We start from the raw sequence: 19413 nt of genomic DNA, 5'->3' as shown, positions 1-19413 counted from the left end.
TAAGTATGCTTAAATGTACCCCGGGTACAAAAAATATATACTAATACATACCCGGCAAATTAAGACTGTACCGGAGTTGTTTTCCCGCCCAAAAATTGATGTCGTAAAATGCGCTACAAAATACGAAACAAAATTCTATTTGAACAAAACCTGCATCAACATGTTTTTTTTTCAGTAGGAGTTTCGATGATATAGAGGCCATTTTACAGAATATTGACATAAAAATGAACATAATTGATTTGAAATAAATTGGCCAACAACGACCAATTTAGCATTAAAATTTCCAGGTATGTTTCAGTATATTTTCCATAACTTGCGATACATTGAAGTAGTTCCCAAGCCGACAATAACAAATCAAGCCTTTGGCTTGATCTCTTTACCTATGTATTCAACTTAGCTTGTAAATATGTTTGTCAACAACCTAGTAAATACAATGGTATGTTATTATATGTCTCTACCAACCTAGTGAATACTTGAGCCAACAGCATATTAAATACCTGTGTCATTAACCTACTTAAAGTCAGATACTCTAAGCGGGTCGCTAAAGAGCTAGCCCCACAGCAAGGCTGTTATAAGTGACCTTATTTCACTACTCTCCTCCCTCTTTAAATGTTTCAAGGCCCAGACACGGCATGACTCTCCCAGAAATCATTAAACAGCTCACACCCACTTTCTGAATCGTTCAACTCATCGCCATTAAAGTGGAAATCCTGACCTCCAACTGGGGATTGAACCTGCGACCTCCAGAGTGGTAGTCAGACACACTAACAGCCTTGCTAAAGAGCTAGCCCCACAGCAAAGCTGGTGGAAGGGACCTTGTTTCACTACATATACATACAGTTTGTATAGGTACTTGACAGACTGTATGTGAGCAAGTGCGTCCACAAGAAAACTGCAAATGCATACTTGCATAACGACTTAAAATATGTTACAACCATTTTCACACATTCACAAACAAGTATAAAATCTAAGCAACGTATGTTTTTTATTCTTAAAAATAAATTAATCTTGCCTCAATGTTTATAAGAGAACAACATGTGTTTACAGCCTCGAGAAGTAGTGGGTAATATTTACTTGGGAAGCCGGACTTTACACAGTTTGAATAGCAACATCAGACGCTAAGATGGTACGTACAATTTGACGCGACTATCTTTCGCTTCTACGAGATGGATTCATAACAACTTGCTTTCTAATTTACTGGTGCAGTTAAGAAATGTAAGCTTCTTTTTTTACAGAACCAGAAAGGGACTACAATTAAAGAAGCATTGGCCAAATTCGTGAGTAATGCAATAATTGAAAACCCGGTGCACATGTATATTATACCCAACTGAATTAATCCGATACTAATGCTAAAATAATATTTTTAATAACGTTTGCACACATGACTGCTTGTATTGAAAAACGCTTATTAATTTTGCACAGGCATGTTAATTATATATTTAATAAGAACACTGACAATTCTTAAAATTTGTCCTCAGCTGTGTATGATGTGGGAAAGTGTTGGCTACAAATGGTCATGTTGAAAAACTTTCAAAAAGTATCTTATCTGTTCCACTATAACTTCCAAAAATTGGTTGGTAGGCAGATTAAATTAATTTTTATAACATATTTATCCATATCACTGCTTAATATTGATTGCCTAAATTTCAAATTGAAGCCCCAAACCCCCTAAAAATAATAATAAAAAATTAATAATTGAAGCATTCAGTTCCTCTATGCAGATCTATGAGTTGAACCTTAGCACATATAATGTTTCAAGCACTTGTTTTTTTTAGATATTAGAGCATTTTATGTCAGCAAAAAACAAGAACAACAACTCAATTTCTCAATTATATTTAAAATAAATAGATTTTTCCCAATTGATGCAAAAGATCGTGTCCCATTTCCAAAATTCAGAAAAACACTGCTCATGTTATTACCTAAATGACTTAAATATGGGTATCTATAACATTATTCAATGACGGAAATCGTCCGCATCTCTATTCAACAATTTTACTTATATATGTACAGTACCATAGGGTAATTTAGTGAAATTGACCAAATTCAGCAAAATGATCATAAAACCTGGCAGATGTATACAAAAGTCAGTGGACACTTAATACATTCTCTTTGTTTGGGTAAATAGGCATTCATAACTGTTACAGACAATAATTTCATGTGTAGATGAAAGTGGTTAAAAGGAGCATTGTAAGGTTGAATCAATACAATGAATTGGCAGTTTTTGTCTTGATACATTTTATTAACATACCGGTTATGTATGATGTCAATTAGTGCCAATTATGATAATCTGATGGCTTTTTAAAATACATGTAAGTGCTTAAAAAAATAAGTTTCTGTTAACAATTAAATAATCTTATGCAATACTTCCCTGCTCAAAATGTAAAGTATGTGTTTAAGTTTTCAATTGTGTTGCGCCTTATGAAAAGATTTTAAACACCATAATTCATTAGTGATTAGAGCCAAACATCAAATCATAATAAGCACTCTGTAGGTTTATAACTTTATACTACAGTATGTCATATGCTTATCTTTGACTTTGAGGTTCAAGTTCACTTTAGGAGTATCTTTCATTTAAAAAAAAATCATTTAAATTATTTTAAATACGTTTCAAGTATCTCATGTAATAATTTAAGCTTTACCACATGGTATATACAAGCAAAAGCTATCATTAATCGATTCCATTTGGCTGGTTATATTTATTTACATATGATTTTCCGAAGATCACTGCAATAGTATATTGTTAGTTTCATGTGAAGGGGTCTCTAAATTTTTAGGAACTGCCTTAAGGAATGTTTTGTGTACCTTAGTTTTTTAACACCAATAAAAATAAATATTTTATATTTTCAAAAATTTATACTCATTACAGAAGTAAGAAATAACCAATCATTGGATGGAGCCAGATTTTATGAATGCTCTTATAGGATAATAGATGGTCTATGTCATATAATTTTGCATCCCAGTTTCACAATAACAATTATTAATTTACTAATGGCTAAAGGGGACATATTGAGATTTTGTTAACTAATATATGGCTAACACATAACTTGCGTCAACTAACATAGGAAGAAAAGACGGGCCAGAAAGCGAATGAAGCCACCAAGGTTTCTCTGATTTGTCAGATACCATCGATAGAGAAAATGGATGCCTCTCTGTCAACTCTGACAAACTGCACGTAAGCAAGTGGAACAGTTTACATTTATTCTAGGACTTTAGCACACATATGGCTTGACTACATGTATTCATATTTACTTTTACTTAGGCACACACAAGGTGAAGCTTGCCAAATTCACACTGAACTCTTTAAACTCAAACCACTTTATACCATCTTTTAATAAACATGTGTTTACTCAATTAAGTTTTGTAAACCCTGTTTTTTAAAGCCAAAATATGTTTGACAAAATAATTATTTTTGGCAACTCTTTCTGGTATCTAGATTTTCACCCTTGTAAGCAGTATGTGTTTCTTTTCAATATACTGGTAAATGTATTGGTAATGGCGAAAATATGGATACTTCGAGGCAAACAGTTCAACTGCTCTTAGCTTTATTTACTACTCAATATTTGATGATTCAAATTACATCTGACTATTCACTTTATATATATATATATATATATATATATATATATATATATATATATATATATATATATATATATATATATATATATATATATATATATATATATATATACACATCCAGCTGAAAAAATACTACATGTAGTAATTAATAAGAAACACATCACTCCTGCTAGTTTCTTAACTGCAAATATGAATGTCAAACTGAACTGCTTAAAATAACAGGTTTTATTCAGACATGTTAAAGTTTTGCTATAAATGTGTTGTTTTTATATTCATAACTTAATATTAAAGATACCACTGGGGGCTGACGAGGTCAAAGCGTAGTCCGTTTCGCTACGACGTCGAGTATATGTTTTACTACGAAAACATTGTTTAAATACACATGACATCGAGAACGGATTAGTCGAACATTTTGTTTAAAACATGTAAGATTATGATTTTGTAATAACAAAACTCTGAATTTAAGCACAATGTCATTTCATAGGTCTGTTACATCGAATTATAATCCAAGATGTGTCTGGTTTATGCGGTTAAACATGAAATATACCGCTGATTTATCAAACCGAAGTCAAGTTTCACTTTAAAAAATGCAATTAAGGTTTACAACTGTGTATAATTGACACAATTTTACAATTTCCATATTGATCTATGTATTGTTAAGCCACTGGTGTGTTTAGAAATGTGTAGGGTGACCCAGTTATCATAAATAAAGGCTAAATATTATTATAAGGCATGATCATGTCTCTGACAGTATACGTATATGCCTCGCTACGACAACGCTTTAGCGTGCATGCGTTTCTCACAGAAGACGTATTGGTTATCTCTCAAAGGCAAAATAAAGAAAAAAATTTTTTTAATAGAGTCATGGAGTGGCTGGATATTTCCTTTGAGACAGAGTAAGTAACAACGGCACAACATGATCCGAAGCGCACAGTCGACATGGTAATGCACATTATTATGATATAATTACATTCACGACTAGGCCAAAGGAAACGATTAAACTCGAAAATCCATATATAAGATGACAGTTGAGAGTCGAGTACCTAATGTCGTCGGTCTCAATAAAAATGACTCATCTTCTCCTCGTGACAATCCCTTATACGTTTATTTTGATAGAGACCGACGATAGGTTTTCAGCATACGGTACTCTTTATCAAATAACATTCGGTTCTCGTTATCCCCAACTCGCTTATCTCGAAACTCTGCTTATGTCAAAGTAAATCCCATGTCCCAACTTCGATCATTATTTATCTCATACGGATTTTGATTTTTACATTGTATATCAAAGCGATTTTCTTGAAAATCGGTTATCGTCAACTAATTTTGAGGTGAATTTCATGTTCGTATACATGATTGTACCTGTAAAATCCACACCTGTAACAGCCGTAAGGTGTGGAAAGTAGGGCCCCAATGGCACAAATCCGCAATTGCATAATCAATATATTGTTGTAAAGGTGTGGCAGTGGGTTTCTGTCACAGGTTATTGTTAACTGCGTACATGAGACGGCCGGTAAGTTTACCTCGTGTTACAATGCGGTTAAGGCCCAGTCTCACTATGATGCCGGCGGAGCCCCAGTGCGTGATCAGGCATCTACCGGGATGAGCCGGGGCCCTACCGGGATGAACCGGTGCTCCACCGGGATGAACCGTGGACGACCGGGGCTCCACCGGGAAAGTATGAAAATGTTTAATACCTCCGGGATGAACCGGTTGTCCCCGGTTAAACCGGGGCGTTGCCGCAGCTCTGCCGGGGTCTGATGCCGGTATAACCCCGGTGAGTGCCGGCGTAGTGACGGTTTACCGGGGCTCTGCCGGGACTCTGCAGGCTTTCACCGGGTTCAACCTTTTCGTTTGGATGTTCATGCGCACAGTGAAGCACGGCATCTTTTGCACTGGGAAATGGCAGTCTGCAGTAACTGCAAACTGCATGTGATATGTCCTGAAATGGATACAGAAACTTCGTTGAGCAACCTATGCATTATATTTGTACTTCGTTGCGCAACCAATACATACTCTGTGCGAAACCTTTACATAAAGCGACTTGTAATTTCCTTCGAAACAAAGCATTTGAATAATTAAAATATATGTTCGTAACCTGTTTTGTACTTTAAAATGTGTAATGTACACTGAATCAAAGTAAAATGTAGTTTTATTTAATTTAAGTTACCGTAATTGGCTATTTTAACAGAATAACCATCTTATGCATTGCTTCAAATCAAAATAATTCGATTTTAGCACAAAATAAACTTAAAGGTTGCAACTACGCGCATTTGTTATTAGTTTGTTATTGAAAATAAGTACCTACCATTACTGGATGTTCCGTTCTCTAATCCATAAACACCAGAAAATATGAAACTCGCCTATGAAAGTAGTGTATTTACACCATGTTTTCGTAGTAAAACATATACCCGACGTCGTAGCGAAACGGACTACGCTTTGACCTCGTCAGCCCCCAGTGGATACACTGCTGAGTTTGCCATTTATCACCTTGTTAGTGCGTAGAAGTCTATGAAAACCCAAAAAGTATTCAAAATTAAGTACATTTATATCACTTGTTTAGCTATATTAAATATTCACCATAACTGCTGTGTAAAGAAATCATTGTTTTTCCAGCAGTTATATATGCTTTTCAATATAAAAAATGAATTTATCATATGCATTTAGTTTTTAAAATATATTTAATACTGTAATAAGAAAACTATGCACCTTAGAAAATTATTGAATTGTGATATTAATAATTTTAGCTTGTATCTTTGCTTGTAGCTTGTAAAATTTCTCCTTTTATAAAAAGTTTTTTCAACTAAGTTAGGATTTGTTTATGGTCATTCATGCTAGATATGAGCGTTGTTTCTGAGAAAACTGGGTTTAATGCATCTTTGTTAAGTGTCATCTGAGATTAGCCTGTACAGTCAGCACAGGCTAATCAGGGACAATGCTTTCCGCTTTTATGGAATTTAAAGTTGAAAAGAAGGTTCTTCTCAAGGAAAATCCAATTTAGGCAGAATTTAGCCTGTGCGGACACTTAACGCACATGCATTAATCCCAGTTTTCCCACAACAAGACTTGTAATTGTACTCCTTGAAATGAACCTACCTCATTTGCTTTAAATAATAGTTACCAATAATATCTGATCTCAAACCTGTTTATTTTCTGTTACAGCAAGGTATGTAACAAATGTCTTGTGAACCTGTGTGGTAGTCACATGAACCCTTTTCAAAAGTCCGGACCCATCGCCTGATTCGCCTCAGTAATGAACACTGCTTTAAATAAAATGGTTCATTTGGTAAATGGGAAATTATTCATGTGTGTTCGATGTGCTTTACAATATGAATATAATTTATTATATATTATGAATAATACCAGTATTAATCATGATAAAAATCATTATGCCTTCAGGCTTGAAATTTTAAATTAATTGTGTTTATCAGGCTGCTATGGACTTTTGAGCAAAATAGTGTATTTTGCCAGATTTATGTGTTGTTGTGATCTAAACCAGAGCTTGTTAGGGAGCAGTTCTTTATGTTTTTTATATCCTAAAAAGAAGGCATATGATAACCCTTTCTATGCCGACATCTTTCCATCAGTCAGTCATGCTTCTTATTATAGTTCACGAATTGTTTTATGGATGTTGTTGTGTCATATAAGAGTCTTGTTTGTGTGTTTTTTTGTTATTTTTCACACCATGTTGTAAATTTTAAGTGCAATCTGTTTGCAGGTGACTAATGTGATGAGCAAGTTACTTGTTACATTAAAATTGCTAATTGCTAGCTAGGTCATAAGTAGTTTGGAGTTACATGAACTTTTACATGAAAGGAGGCAAATGAGTTTCTATCATGATAAAAATTGCATGACTTTGATGGCAATAGTGCATTTGGTAAACCTTTGTAATTTTTGTTGGAGGGCATTTTGCAATGTTTTACATAATTAAATCTACCAAATTTTTAATGGCCGACTTATGAGTATTTTGGATTTTATTTTGCTGCTTCTAGATCTTTTGGCAGATTTTTTACTAAACTTTGTCTACAATAACAGGAATAGTACCATTATGTAATGTTTGTGTCTAAACAAAATTCACAATGGATATGTAATTAAAGCTTTTCATTTTAAAAGGTTTTCAATGTTTTCAATTCATTTTACAAGAAACTTCTCACACTTTGTAGGACTTTGTTGGACTTAGACCACAGTACTGTCCTAAAGGACTGATGGACTTAAACCACAGTACTGTCCGATAGGACTTTCTTGGACTTGGACCAGAGTACTGTCATATAGGACTTTGTTGGACTTGGACCACAGTACTGTCCTAAAGGACTTTGTTGGACTTGGATCACAGTACTGTCTTCTAGGACTTTGTTGGACTTGCACCACAAAACTGTCCTACAGGACTTTGTTGGACTTGCACCACAAAACTGTCCTATAGGACTTTGTTGGACTTGGGCAACATAGCTGTTCTATAGGACTTTGTTGGACTTGGACCACATAGCTGTCCTATTGGACTTTGTTGGACTTGCACCACATAACTGTCTATAGGACTTTGTTGGACTTGGACCACATAACTGTCCGATAGGACTTTGTTGGACTTGGACCTCATAACTGTCCTATAGGACTTTGTTGGATTTGGACCACAAAATTGTCCTATAGGACACTGTTGGACTTGAACCACAGAACTGTCCTATTCTTTTTAAGTAAAACTTGTTGAATATTCTTTGATTTAAGCTTATCAGAATTTGTAAATTAAAATCAATCTTTTGAATTTGATATTTAAGAAATAATATTTACCTTCATTGAATGGTTGTTTTTGTTTTCACAAACATTTCTATTGATCATTTTTTTTACAACAAACAGTTTTAAAGTTGTGTTCAGGTTTAACCTTGCTATAATATTATGATTTAAATTAATTTTCTTTTTTTTCATGAAATAAAGGAAAATTTGGATTACTGTATATTATATGTAGATCAAATTTGCAAGGAATGTGAACTGGATTGTGTATAAAATGCTTGTAAATAATCACTGTTGAAGTGACTATTGATTACAAGCATTATTTATGATTTATGATGTGAAATGTATGCCTCAATAAAAAATGTAGTGCCTGAGATAACTTGTTTATGAGGCCTTAATAGTGTCTATGAATTTCCAAGCTGTATCTTTATTTTCAGACTATTAAAAACAACTCACGTGGGTTTTGCTATTGTACCAGTGAAAAATATGAAAGGAATCCATCACATGCAACGGATAATGTTTTGGAATGAAATGATTAAAAATCCATATATAACACATTAAATTGAAATATTCATAGTTTGAGTGTAGAGTCTAGAGAATTTGATTCTATAATCAAATAGGTTGATATCACATATATTAAGTTTAATCACAGTTACCATAATAGCAAACATCTTTAGACCAGGGGTTATTCCCATTTTGAGGGTTAAGTGTACAACTTCTATATGTATCAAATAAAGAAATGTTCAGCACATCAGTCTCACCCTCAACCCTTGATTTCTGACAGTTTCCATATAAAACAAAGTTGAATTTTAATGATATGTAAGCTAAGACATCTGCTTTATTCTTGTAACAACTGCTTATTTTCCATCTTTGAAAAATAAGAGACCAAAATATGTATCCCTTTTCTAGACACTTGCCCACATTTTCCTGTTTCAGACAATTGTCTTTGTCTACAAACCAGATCGAGAAAATTGCAAATCTGAATGGACTCAGTAAGTATCAAAGTGTCAGCAGCCCTTGGAGTGCTGTTTATTTTGTGTTCCTTCTAATTGGTTTAACTTATTTTTTACATCTTATAATTAATTGTTTAATACCGGTACATTCAACTATAACGATCAATTTCATAACTGAATTAAAATTTAGTGCATGTGTATGCAACTTTCTTTTTCATTATAATATAATTTTAACTTTACTTTTTTGTATTTATTAGAATACAATAATTGTACTTTTAAACAGACTATGTTTTTGCCTTCAAGGGACCTTTTTACGTTTCGGCAAATTGACAAAATTAAAAGAAATAGTTTCAGATTTGCAAGTTTTCATTGTAGTTATGATATTTGTAAGGAAACAGTAATACTTAACATTTACCATGCTCTAAAAAATTCATAATATGCAATTTTTGACGATTCAAAAACCTGAAAATTATAAAGAATTGCAACGCGAAAGGATTAAATAATTTGGAGAGTTCTGTTGTTTTCGTTATTTTGTGACACTATGAGGTTTGCTTATACATGTTTAAAGTATAAAATACATTAATATTTATTCATTGTATGAGCACTGATGGCTGAGTGGTCTAAGCGTTAGACTTTTACTCCAGGGGTCAGGGGTTCAAGCCCAATTGAGGGTTACTTTTTTTCTTTCTTTAATTTTATTCTTGGTTTTTACTGGAGTTTTTAGATCCAATGTTTGCATTTATCAATGTAAAGCATTTAATGACAAACTTCAATACATGCCAAAATCTATGAAAAGTTTCCTTAAATAAGAAAAAGTTGAGTTTTAAAATTCACAAATTCTAAAAAAAAATTATTTCAGAAAACCTGAAGATCCTTTTCTTGGGTAGAAATAACATCAAGTCTCTCACAGGACTGGTGAGTGATGTTCTTTGCCGGCCTCTTTTAGAATGTCCACTGATAAGCCATAATGGCTTAATTTCAGTGGATTTATTTTAAAGGGTCCATATGACAAAAATGAACCAAACTGATATCAGTTTGTCCAATTATCAAAATGTATACAAGTACTAAAATGAATTAGACTTATAGATTAACAAGTTTCCACATTATTGTTGTTCATTACTTAAAAAACACAATTTTCCCTGATAGCAATGTACTAAGCTCTCAAATTTTGCTACAGATCTTTTTTTGCCATGAAATTTTTAAACTGAACATTTTCATATTAAAATTGAGTATAGTGTAATGATCTACCTGTTTTAGTAAGTATTTATTTGATGATACTGACTAAGCAGAAACACACTTCTTGTCTCAACAAAATTATTTCATACAAATGATTCTAATAACACCAGCCTAGAATGTTTGTACAAATCAAAGATATTCACCAGCAAGGTCAAACATATTGTAAAAAATCAGAAATAACATCAAATGGATTGAACATTTTTTATATTAGTTACTCTGCATTCAACAAAAAGGGAAAATCTGAGAATACTAAGCTGCTACAAGAAACATGTTCATGAAAACCAGTTTCTTTGTCCAGAAACGGGGCTTAATGCATGTGCATTAAGTGTTGTCCCAGATTAGCCTGTGCAATGTGCACAGGCTAATAAGGAACTACACTTTCCACTTTTATAAAAGTTTTTGTTATAGAAGTCTCTTGTAAACAGACTTCCAGTCTAGATGAAAAGTGGTGTCCCTTATTAGTTTGTGCTGCACATGCTAATCTAAGACGACACTTGACACACATGCATTAAGCCCAGTTTTCCCAGAATGCGGCCCACTTTTTGTTTGCAGGAAGCTGTAGGTGACACACTGGAGGAACTCTGGATCTCCTACAACGTCATCGAGAAGCTGAAAGGCATCAATGTTCTCAAGAAACTCAGGGTGCGTGGGCAAAGAATGGGCAACATTTGTTTAAATAAAACATGAATTTATGTAGATAAATGTTTTGTCCTTAAGCATTTTGTATGGTACTGAGACATATTGTGATGTATGTTGATGAGCCTCTTTGTGGAAAAATAGGGCTTAATGCATGTGCATATAGTCTTGTCCCAGATTAGCCTGTTCAGTCTGCACAGGCTTATCAAGGTTGACACTTTACACTTTTATGGAATTTTTCATTTAAACAAAGTATCTTCTAATGAAAATCCCAACTGAGAAAGTGCAAACTGCACAGGCTAACATGGGACAACACTTCGGGCACATGCATAAAGCAGTATTCCCAGAGTCAGGCTCAAATGATTTATGTACATTTGCCACATTATGATAACAATAAATGAATGAAAGTATTTGGTAAAATGAAATCAAAAACAAAATAATGTGACTACCATATTTGTAAAAAGGGTGAGAATACTCCCAACAAGAAATTTTGTATTGATCATTTTCTGCACTATTTTGCAGGTCTTGTATATGATCCACAACAAGGTGGCAGATCTAACAGAGTTCAACAAACTGGTAGGTTCATAGAAATATATTTGTCATAGCATTTACATTGGTAAGATGTACCTGCGCTCTACTGATGCTGGTAATAACAGTTTTAGTGTTTGAACTACAGGTTGTTTTATCAAATTATGGAAGTATGTCCATATATTTTAACGTAAATGGAACGTTACTCCATTTAAATTTTATTTTGTTAAGGCCAATTTGTGTTCCCCTGAGCACGAAGTCGCCGTGCAGTGTGTGGTGTGTGTCTTCAACTTTTATAATGCTACTTTTATAAATTCTTCATTTTTCATGGAATTTTTATGAAACTTGGTCAGATGTTCAAATGTATAATATCTCGGCCATGTTCAAATCTCAAAATTAGGTCACTAGGTCAAATCCTAAAAAAACCTTGTAACTACTGTAAAGTCCAAATTTATTTTGACAATATCTAGGTTGAGTTTGAATCTGGGTCATGTGAGTTATAAAACCCAGGTTATTAGATCAAATCATAGAAAATCATTGTAACCATATTAAATCCACATGTATGGCTTAATATCCATTAAATTTGATTAGAATGTGAATCTTCACAAAATCTTAGCATGAGGCTTAGTATGAGTATGAAGCTGTTTTGTGCCCCAAAACTAGGTCACCGGAATCTTGTTAATGTGTCCAAAATCAGGTCGAAGCTTAGAATAAACTTTATTCCTCTTTAGAAGCCATACTAATGATTCGATCATAAATTTGGTCAAATGTTTTAACTGGCAATATGAAGGCCATGTTTGAAAATTTAAGAAACTAGGTCATCTGGTCAAGTTTTCAACAATTGGTGTACCTTGAACTCAAGTGAATGTATTAGGTTTATATTAGGGTCATATTTGCCCTCTTGTCAATTTCACATCATTGTACATGTTTTGTGAAGACAAGATTTATTTTGAGTTTTGCAGATGCCAAGTTGTTGTATTTTTCTCACAACAATTAGTGTTTATTGTTATATATGGTAAGGACTAACCCTGTGAAAAGTTAATATTTATGTATTCAAAAAATTTGCGCAACACTAATTTTACTTTTTTCACACTAGTATTTATGAAAATTGCCTGACCTTAGTATGGTCGTTGCAGACAGAGTTACAGAACCTGGAGATGCTGACCTTCATGGGGAATCCTCTTGCAGACCGCCTTACAGACGAGGGAACGTACCAGACCACTGTACAGAAAACTCTCAGGCAGCTCAAACAACTTGATGGTATGTTTGTTAAAACAAAAATTCAGTATGACTGCATAAAATAATTTGTGACTAAAAAACCACTTTCTGGGTGATACCAGTAATGTAGATGCTAATTTTATAAGGAAATAAAATTGTTTTCTTTCAAAATTGTTCTGAAATTATTTTTTCCACTTATGAGGCAGACCATCAAATAGTCACCATTGAGTTCGCTTCATGGGCAGAACCTGTGCACATGATGTTTAAGAAACATGAGAACTTGGTTAGAGAGAATCCAGAATAATTGGTTTGAAAACAACATTTAGAGTTGCTGTTTAATAACAACATTACATTCACTTAAATTAGCAGTGTGACCAATTTTCCTGTTATTCTTATATTGTTTTATTATTTCTTTTGACAAAGAAAATATAACAATTCCCTTCTTTATGAGCAGAAATATATGAGCAAGCCAAATTCAAAATTTGCAAATGCAGGGCTTCAGGCTTGTGCTTATTGCGAACACTGGCATGAAGCAAAGTTGTTGGTAGTTTTGTGACTCTATATATTGATAATGAAAACTTAACTATGAAAAGAACAAAAGCTGCAATTAATCAGAAGCAAAAGAAACGTTGAAATACAAGTGTAGGTCTTCCTTATGTCTGATTCTTTCACACTTCACATGCCACATGTAAAAAACTAATTGTGTATCACTTTGATGGAATTGGCTAACAAATCAGGAATATTGTTCTTAAGAATTTTTGTGGCTGAGGTAGAGGAGTGTCCTTGCCCAAAACATGAACAAAATTTATTTAATTAGATTATAGGAGATTATAAGTATTTAGGGTTATTTATGTTGTTGATGATGGGATTTTAAAATAAATTGTTCAGATCTTTGTATGAAGATGATAAGTAAGTAGTGGGCATGCAACAACCATATTATTAGTTCAAAGGTCAACATAACACTGAACTCTGGAGCCTGTGCATAATTATTCCTTATATGGATGTAATGAACATAGACTTTCGTGTCTGGACCATAACTTTATTGTGCATTTTTGAATTTCAAAAGAAATAATTTTTTGATAACCTTATCCAACTGACATATCATGGGTAATAATCAAGTACATGTTAGAGTCTGGCTTATTATTATTGTGTGGGATTCTAAAATAAGGTGGGACAAGATCAAGGTCAAGGTCACAATAAGGTAATAGGCATGAAGGGTAACAACAGTTAGAAAGGTACATATTTCCTTTTTACAGTCATTATTCCTTTTTTAAATATTGCTGTATTTATATTTACACAAGTATTTTGTATGTTGTATTAGCATCTCTCATTTCCCTCATTTTTCTCTGATTTCTGTGTGTCCAAATACATTAAGGGATTAGGGGCATTGTTGTCACACTTCTAGCTTAGACATCATGTCTACCAAAATTATCAATGATTAGTTATCAGAAAACAAAATGATTTTTGTGTTTTTGTTTTATGGAATGTTATCAAAGTGTAATACATGAGTAAGGATTATGAATCATACCCCATTTCTCATTCATTTCAGGTGAGACTGTCATTCGACATGAGGAGGAACAGTAAACAAGATGTTTTTCAAGGCATATGAAAAAATACAGTTATTACTTAATTTTGTTTCTAAAGTTATTAATGCTATATTGATAAACTTAGCAATCCATTTAACCTGTGAAATAGGATCAATATTAGTAGTTTCTTTGTTCATGCTAACATAGTTTAGTTGTTGTTTTTTTAATTTGTATATTAGATTTTTTTCAAAATCTGCAATGTCTAGCTTTTCCACCTGCAATATTTCAAGTGGAGTTGAAAATAGTGTTAATAATATTGTTGTTCTGAAACTAACCTACAGTGTACTGTAACAACAGCATTTACATGTATGTTTATGAATAATTTATGTTAATATTTGATGTGTCTGCATACAAAATAAGTTTGTTTCAGTTCACATAACAAAACATAGGTCTGAGTAGTTATACCCCCACAAACGAAGTTTAGGGGGGTATATAGGAGTGAGCTTATCTGTTGGTCTGTCAGTCGGTCTGTCTGTCGGTCCGTATTAAGTGTCCGCTCTCTAATTCAAGTTGTTTTAATCCAATCTTTACCAAACTTGGTCAGATGTTGTTTGCAGATGATGTCTAGGTCAAGTTCGAATATGGGTCATGCCGGGTCAAAAACTAGGTCACGGGGTCACTTAGTGCGTTTTACACATTGAGCATGGTGTCCGCTCTCTAATTCAAGTAGTTTTCATGCGATCTTCACCAAACTTGGTCAGAAGTTGTATCTAGATGATGTCTAGGCCAATTTTGAATATGGGTCATGCCGGATCAAAAACTAGGTCACGAGGTCACTTAGTGCGTTTTAAACATTGAGCATGGTGTCTGCTGTTTGTTTGTGAAGACAACATGCAAAATATTTTGTGTCCATCCGGCATGTGGGGGTATTCGTCACATCTGTGACAAAGCTCTAGTTTGAGATTTTTCTTTGTTTTATTTGGCACACTTGAAACATAGGTTTGTATTTAAAAAGAGCACTTTTATAATTAAACCAAAAATGTCTCCTCTTGCATTTTGTGTTTTATTCTATGTTTTTTGACTGTATTATTTTCATTTTTTTTAAATCAAAATGTCATTAATTTATGATGTCATATCATAATCAAGCCATACTTTTAAGGCTTGCAATTCCTTACATTTTTTAGTGTTTCATGTACAAGATCTTGTACCGCATGTCAAACAATTGGCGTTTATAATGCTTGTCTTATTTAGTGCAATATCTAAAGTTTAATGTAATCTCAGAATTGATGAATATTGCATCAGATTGTTAATACTACTTTAATTTATAAATCTAAATTTACAAGGTAGGTAGATTTTCCATTTTGTTAGAAATGGCAGCTGATAATTGTGCTTTTTGGGCTAATGCTATTCCTTGCATTGTAGTTCCCTGATGATTCATTAGTTACTTAAATAAAAATTGGAAGTATAAATATGTGTTAAAAGGATAACACAAGGATTGCGGCCATTCTGTGTGGAACAAAAAACATGCAGACTTTATTGATTTTGCATAAACAAACTTGAAAAAATATGTTGCATGCACCATAATGGTCCAAGAGAATGTATCAAAATGGAGGAAATAACATGTTTTAATTAAGTATGTTATTTTCCCCTTATATGCAGTAGCAGACGGTTTCAAGTGTTCTCAAATGCGCCATCAGAATCATGGACCGCATTGCGGTTGATTGCTTGCCCCATTTTACATAAAACGCCCTGATATTACTAGTATTTGCTTGTCAGGAATAGTTCATCAACTATGTATTTATTTCTTTTTTTATACTCAAATCTTTTTCTTTTGATGTACATATTTGTAGTTGAGCAGCATTTTGTACTTATGCAGTTATTACCATAGTTCAAATATACATGTATGTTTACTTGTAGCTTTGTAACATCAGTTTTTTTTAAATGATGTGTAGATGCAATACTTTTATATTTTTATAAACAAGCAATATATGCAATAAATTATTTCAGTACATATTGTTTGTTTTATAAAGCAGAAACACACAACTGATTATGCAATGACAAAGGATCACATTTAACCTGAATCAAAACAGCTTATGGTAAAATATTAGTGTTGCATTTGTGACAAGTCTTCCCCGCCTGATTATTTGAAAAAAGGGACTTAAATAAAGATTTTTGATCATAAGATAATACAAAATGCACATGCACAGCTGTGCATCGTTAGGAAAAATACATGCAAGTTTAAATGTTGTTGGTTGAAAAGTGCTGAGAGTCCTTTGCCTGAAAAAGTTGTTTTTCTACAGTAAGATATACGAACAAACATTAATGGTGAATCCAGAATACATTACTTTCCTTTGTTATAGCGAGGATAATAAAATGTACATTAAATATTACCACTTTGAGAAATAAGGTTTGGAAAGCATGAGCAGAGCAAGTATTGCAACTGTACCACTGAAAATACATATATAGGAAAACCTGTACCGTATAATGCTTTGAGGCAGTTCTTTCAGTCTTTGAATCACGAATCAAATGAAATTGTTATTTAATCTCGAAGAAGTATTATGGAAAAAGTTAAGTATATTTTATGACTTTCGCTCTAAAACTGCAGTTATATAAACATGATTTGGCTGAATTCCTTAGAATGGTGGCTATCAAAAAATCATGGAAAGAAAAACACATTTACACACATTTACAAATCAGACAAATTTTATTCATCACATATTCCTTTCTACAGCATCTATGGTGATCCCAAACAACAATAAACATCAAACCATTCAAAAACTAGATTTAGACAAAGCTACAACTGTATGAAATATATACAGAAAGGGAGTAAGTAATAAGCTTAAGTGATTCTTAAATATTACTAGAAAAGCACACTTAAAACAACTCTCGTAAATTTTGTATAACAAAGCACCATGACTGTTTATAAGGGCTAAGACATGTCTTAGAGGTATAGCGGTCATAGCATAAAATTAATATAAACATTATATAAACATTATGATTTGGCTGAATTCCTTAGAATGGTGGCTATCAAAAAATCATGGAAAGAAAAACACATTTACACACATTTACAAATCAGACAAATTTTATTCATCACATATTCCTTTCTACAGCATCTATGGTGATCCCAAACAACAATAAACATCAAACCATTCAAAAACTAGATTTAGACAAAGCTACAGCATTATGAAATATATACAGAAAGGGAGTAATAAGCTTAAGTGATTCTTAAATATTACTAGAAAAGCACACTTAAAACAACTCTCATAAATTTTGTATAACAAAGAACCATGACTGTTTATAAGGGCTAAGACATGTCTTAGAGGTATAGTGGTCATAGCATAAAATTAATATTAAAAGCAACAAGAAAACAATTAATTGCAACAAATGTTTTGATTTTCTTTCTTTTTTTATTTTATTTTCCCTCATGGTTTGTAAATATTCTCTTTGTTGTTGAAATTCTTGTCAAATTTTACTTCAAATCTGTGAGAATTTGTTATCTAGAAGTCTTTCCCAAGCACTGGTATTGTTCAACAAAATTTACAAGAAAAAGCAAAGCAATCAAGCAAGGATGAATTAAAAAAACATGGTTGACAGCTTTCCTATCTAATGCTTTGGAAGGATTAAGAAATTATTTTCCACTTATGTTTTCCTTTATAAGGCAGTGTTTTGTACGCAATAACCTGATGTTTACTTTGAAGGTCAAAGTCATTTTTGAGGTCAAGGTTCATATGAAAACTGTTAACTTGTAGCAAAGTGATATGCAGGGATAATAATGAATGATTGCTGTGGCCATACCAGTTATATGCAGGCTTTAACATGCAAATGACACAATAATGCCATAAGCAAAGTTCAATAGTTTATGCTGGTCAACATGCAATTTGCAAAATTGTGTTTGACAAATACATGCTATCCATAAAAATAGATGTGAAATTTATTGAAATCAAAGTCCTTCTTTAAACTGTGGTTTCTTAAATGACTAGTAACATACTAGACCAGAGTCCCAATGGTTTAATATATAAAAGACTTGAAATGAATTGAAGTTTGTACAGGTGACATTTTTTTCCAGGCTCATGTTGCCAGTCACCAAACGCCATTTAGATAGTATGGTCCTTCACAAAATGTGTAGCTTTAATCTAGACAAAATGACAACATTGATGGGGTTGCTTTATTGGGAAAAGTACAAATGGGTTGTGGTCTGTGAAAAGGAGGTTTAATGCATGTGCAAAAAGTGTCCTCCCAGATTAGCCTGTGCAGTCCGCACAGGCTATTCAGGGACAATACTTTTCTCTTTTATGATGTTTTTGTCAAAAGACTGCACAGGCTAATCTCAGATGACACTTTACACACATGCATTTAACCCGTTTTTCAATAATACACAATAGTAAAACTTATTTTTTAATTTAATTATTTAGAAATGTAAATTTCAAACTTAATTTCAAAGTAAGAATTTACGCCGATACCTTTAAAAAAGATTTTTCTTGTTATATTTAATTGTTTTTTATAATCGGTTTTAGCGATTATGAAGCATTTTTTGCTGTCTATCGTATTGTTAGGTATACGGCAGTGTCATCTGCAAATAAGCGAACTTGACAAGTAATAGATTGAGGTAAGTCATTTATATAGAGAAGAAAAAGTAACGAACCAAGCACAGACCCTTGTGGTACCCAAGATGTCACTGGTACCTCGGATGATAATTCTCCATCTAGAGAAACACGTTGAGTACGACCTATAAGAAATGATTTTAACCATGAGAGAGTAGCTTTATCCATACCATGTTCCTGTAATTTGAAAAGCAGTTTAAGATGGTTCACTTTGTCAAACGCTTTGCTCAAAACAAGCAAAATTAGATCAGTTTGTTGTCCAGATGTCATATTATATGCCAGGTCATCAATCAGTTGTAGAAGTTGTGTTTCGCATGAACGCTTTTCTCTGAAACCATAAATCGTTCCCAAGCGAACAACTAAAACAGGGAAAACCTGTAACTTATGCTTTGAAGCAGTTCTTTCAGTCTTTGGTACCAA

General features: G+C 33.1%; 1 protein-coding gene across 2 annotated transcripts; it reads left to right on the top strand.

Annotated features, from left to right (window-relative positions):
• The first annotated feature begins 1064 nt into the window (after window positions 1-1064).
• Window positions 1065-16378, top strand: LOC127874868 (dynein axonemal light chain 1-like). 2 transcript variants are annotated; one of them, XR_008047136.1, is made up of 10 exons: window positions 1065-1126; window positions 1236-1277; window positions 3063-3172; window positions 9232-9287; window positions 10108-10163; window positions 11037-11126; window positions 11643-11696; window positions 12785-12908; window positions 14416-15067; window positions 15225-16378. XR_008047136.1 is itself a non-coding variant. In XM_052419533.1 (9 exons), exons 1-9 carry the CDS (start codon window positions 1124-1126, stop codon window positions 14448-14450), a joined length of 570 nt encoding a protein of 189 aa, XP_052275493.1. In that variant the 5' UTR covers window positions 1065-1123; the 3' UTR covers window positions 14451-16378. The 2 variants fall into 2 exon arrangements, 1 of the variants encoding a protein (XP_052275493.1); XM_052419533.1 differs by having other exon boundaries at window positions 14416-16378.
• The last annotated feature ends 3035 nt before the right edge of the window (window positions 16379-19413 follow it).

The sequence above is a fragment of the Dreissena polymorpha genome, chromosome 3 (genome assembly GCF_020536995.1).
Source record: "Dreissena polymorpha isolate Duluth1 chromosome 3, UMN_Dpol_1.0, whole genome shotgun sequence".
Taxonomy (NCBI): Eukaryota; Metazoa; Mollusca; class Bivalvia; order Myida; family Dreissenidae; genus Dreissena; species Dreissena polymorpha.
The sequence above is the reverse complement of the archived record's forward strand: the minus strand, read 5'-3'. Positions and strand labels throughout refer to the sequence as shown.